Raw genomic sequence first — 3,300 nt, forward strand, 5'->3', positions numbered from 1 at the left:
ATTACACAAATGGTTTCAAAATGACCAAAAAAATTTCTACAATACTTCACGAATTCGTCTACATCAGAGTATTTAAAAAGTAAATCTGTACAAAGCAGGATGCAGACATCAGTAGCTGCAACTTGCTTTACTTTAATTCCAGCTAAACTTTTAATCAACAATACTGCAGGTGTAGTTTTATTCTATATTTAAAAAGAGGAAATATCAGAATCTGTTGAGGATCTGTGTCAGAATAAAGTCTCTACTGACGGTGCTCAATCAGATAAATGCTAAACTGGAGCAGACATGTAGCTGCAGCTTCAATCTGCCACCAGCTCCGTCCTCTGAGCGCCTCACCGACACAAGCCTCGTCCAGCTCCCCTTTGCCGAACCACAGCTGCGATCCGTGGATGGTGCAGGTGTGGAACTGGAGGCGGAACACCGTGTCTCTGTCGGCCGTCTGGGCCCGCCGGTGGTAGCACTTGACCTGCAGGGGGCGTCGGAGAGGGCGACAGGGCATGAGGGACATAATGACAGGCCTGGGCGGCAAATGAGAGGCTTTGTGTGTTCCCAAAATGAGCGACACCTCCGCCGCTACACAAAACAGACAAATTGTGATTCAACACGGCGGCAAAACCCAACATTTACACTGGAGGCCGCTTAAAGCGAAGCCCTGCAGCCCTGGAGGTGCCGCGTCCTGCTGCCATTAGGCATAAATGATTAAGTCATGGGTTCTGGCTACGCCCATATATGGGGCGTTGTGCCGGCCACTTCCTGCCCGTGTGACTCACCATGATGTCACCCTTCAGCAGCAGCGCCGGTTCGACGGTCACGCAGAGACGGCGGCCTCCGGTGCCCTGAAGGTCGCTGCAGGCAGAGAACAGAATCATTTCCTTCACTGCTGCCTCCTGAGTTCACTAATTGTGCTGAAAGCCGGTAACTCACTAGATGCCCGACGTGTAGACCAGCTGCATGGACTGGTAGATCTTCAGGAACGGGTAGTAACCTGGAAGGAAGCACAGCAGAGCTTGTTAGACGTGATCGGCGTGAAGACGGAGGAATGTGCTGACGTCCATCAGCAGATTAAAGACAAACAGCAGCAGTGTGGGAGTTCAGCAACACGTTCATTTAATCTGCATCCAGAGAAAAACCTCATCGGACAGCAGCTCAGAGCTCTGTGCTGCTGACTCAGCACTTTATACTGAAGAGGAACGAAACAAGGAGGCGATGAAGCGTCCTCTCCTCATCAGTCAAATATTAATTCTATCATATATCAATTCAATGCAGCAGCTTCTTAAAACCAGATTTATGAACCAGAACAGCTTCAGTTTTATTCTATTTGACCTTTAATTTATTAATTTATTAACTATGACTGCAGTTTGATCAGCAGCTTCTATCAGGACGGTTTGTTTTATGGATTTATTTAGTAAATCTTTTGCTTCTTTTTGCTTCTCTGGCCTTTGTTTAAAAAAATAAAGCTTCTTTATATCCTGTTATTTATGTATTTACTTACAGTTTACTTACTTACTTATNTAATGTGTCCGAAATGATGCATTTTTTATTTCTTTTTTTTAGAAAATGACAAACAAAATTACTAAAAGTTTCCCAAAATGACATAAATCTTGTCAAAAATTACTCTAAAAATATTCAGTATGTCCAAAATAATGCAAAATCTAATTATTTAATCTGGGTCCAAAATGACACGAATCCTGTCAAAGATCACACAGATTGTTCCAAAATGACCAAAAACATCTCCAGACCTATGAAGAGCAGCACACTGGTGCTTTGAGTTGTGAGGAAACCCCTTTTAAAGTACATCGATTAAACTAATACCTTCCACAGATGTGTTGGGAGTCGCATGAAGCCACAAGAGTGTGTTTAAGTGCATTTGTGGGGCTTCGCTCGGCGTTAAAGGATCGACGTTTCCACACTCACACATTCTGTCAGAACGAGAAGCCGACGGGGAAATGGAGTAACGAGCACGTTCATTATGGTCTTAGGAAATAGATAAGCACTTATTAGGTATCATTGACTCCCTCTGAGGACGGCTGGAAGTAGACGGGACTCCTCCAGGGAGCCGTCATTACGTCCAGGGCGGCATTAAGCTGCTGCTATTTGGGGATTTATTCGACCGCCGCGTTACGAGGCCAAACCACGGCGAACACAACAGCCGGTTTAAAGAGCTGCCATTATGTCAGTTAGCTGTAAGCGCCGTTTATCCCGCCGCCATTAACAAATCGGACCCAAATCGCAGTAAAATCAGGCATTTAGGGCGCGAGCTAATTTGTTCTTGAGTATTTAAAGTGGGACTGAACACGATGTCACTGTTTCAGAGGAAAACCTGGAACAAAACCAGCGCTGTTCAAGCTGATGTTGGGTTAGACTGAGTTGTGTCATAAAACTGGAGAATCTCTGAGAATAAACTCAGCATACGTTTAGATTTCCAACAGTTTTGGACGTTTTGTAAGAAGCACTGTCTTACTGAGACACAGCGTTTAACTGCGTCCACACTGGTTCCATTTGCTTTAAAAGCTCACAAATATTCTTCATGTAAAACAATCTGTTTGCACGGCAGCGCGATCAAAACCTCAGAGTCTAACACGACCACCTTTTCCCTGCTTTTGTTAACATTTCTACCAAAAACAAACCGAGTACGGAGTCTTATTTATGTATTTATTCAGCGCTAAGCACAGTGATGCTAACTAACAGTAGCTGGTTTGCAGGTCTGGAGGAACCTTAGCATCTACTGGTGGCTGACTTGTGTTAATTTATTGAATCCAAAGTCCTTTATTTATTCTCCTTTAACTGATTCCTAAGAAAACCATCCAGATCTTAATCTGATAAATTCTTCACCATGTTTTCCAGCCAGTTGCTAATTTCTGAGACTCAACTGTTTGGTGTCCAGTACGACACAAATGTCCAAAACTACTAAAAAATTAATCTAAAAACGAGTAAAACTTTCCCAAAATGACACAAACCTCGTCAGAAATGACACAGAATTTGTCCAAAATGACTAAAACTGGTCCAAAATGTTTAAGAATTAGTCAAAAATGACTCAGTGGGTCCAAAATAATACAGAATGAGTCCTGAAAGAATCCATGTAACACCGTTGATATGTGCAATGTTGTTATTTCCATCCAGAGGAATTTGGACAATCTGACCTTGTACTGTTGGTTTATTTTTATTTTTTCTACTGGTGTTTCTTAAATGTTTCCTCTTTGCTGCTTTAATCATTTATATTTCCCCACTGTGGGATTAATAAAGGCTCGTCTTATCTCATAAAAAATGTCCAAAATGACTCAAATCTCATCAAAAATTACA

At 42.6% G+C, this 3,300-nt stretch overlaps 1 protein-coding gene across 1 annotated transcript in view; it reads right to left on the minus strand.

Annotated features, from left to right (window-relative positions):
- The window catches only part of tns2a (tensin 2a), a 62,330-nt gene that overhangs the window by 11,322 nt on the left and 47,708 nt on the right, over positions 1–3,300 (minus strand). The window contains exons 12-15 of the mRNA XM_008304782.1: positions 1,915–1,919; positions 925–1,006; positions 771–846; positions 337–466 (exon numbers count right to left, since the gene is read on the minus strand). Coding sequence (XP_008303004.1) covers positions 337–466; positions 771–846; positions 925–1,006; positions 1,915–1,919 — 293 coding nt within the window. The remainder of the gene's footprint in view (positions 1–336; positions 467–770; positions 847–924; positions 1,007–1,914; positions 1,920–3,300) is intronic.

Source organism: Stegastes partitus, unplaced genomic scaffold (genome assembly GCF_000690725.1).
Source record: "Stegastes partitus isolate 25-593 unplaced genomic scaffold, Stegastes_partitus-1.0.2 Scaffold2319, whole genome shotgun sequence".
NCBI lineage: Eukaryota > Metazoa > Chordata > Actinopteri > Pomacentridae > Stegastes > Stegastes partitus.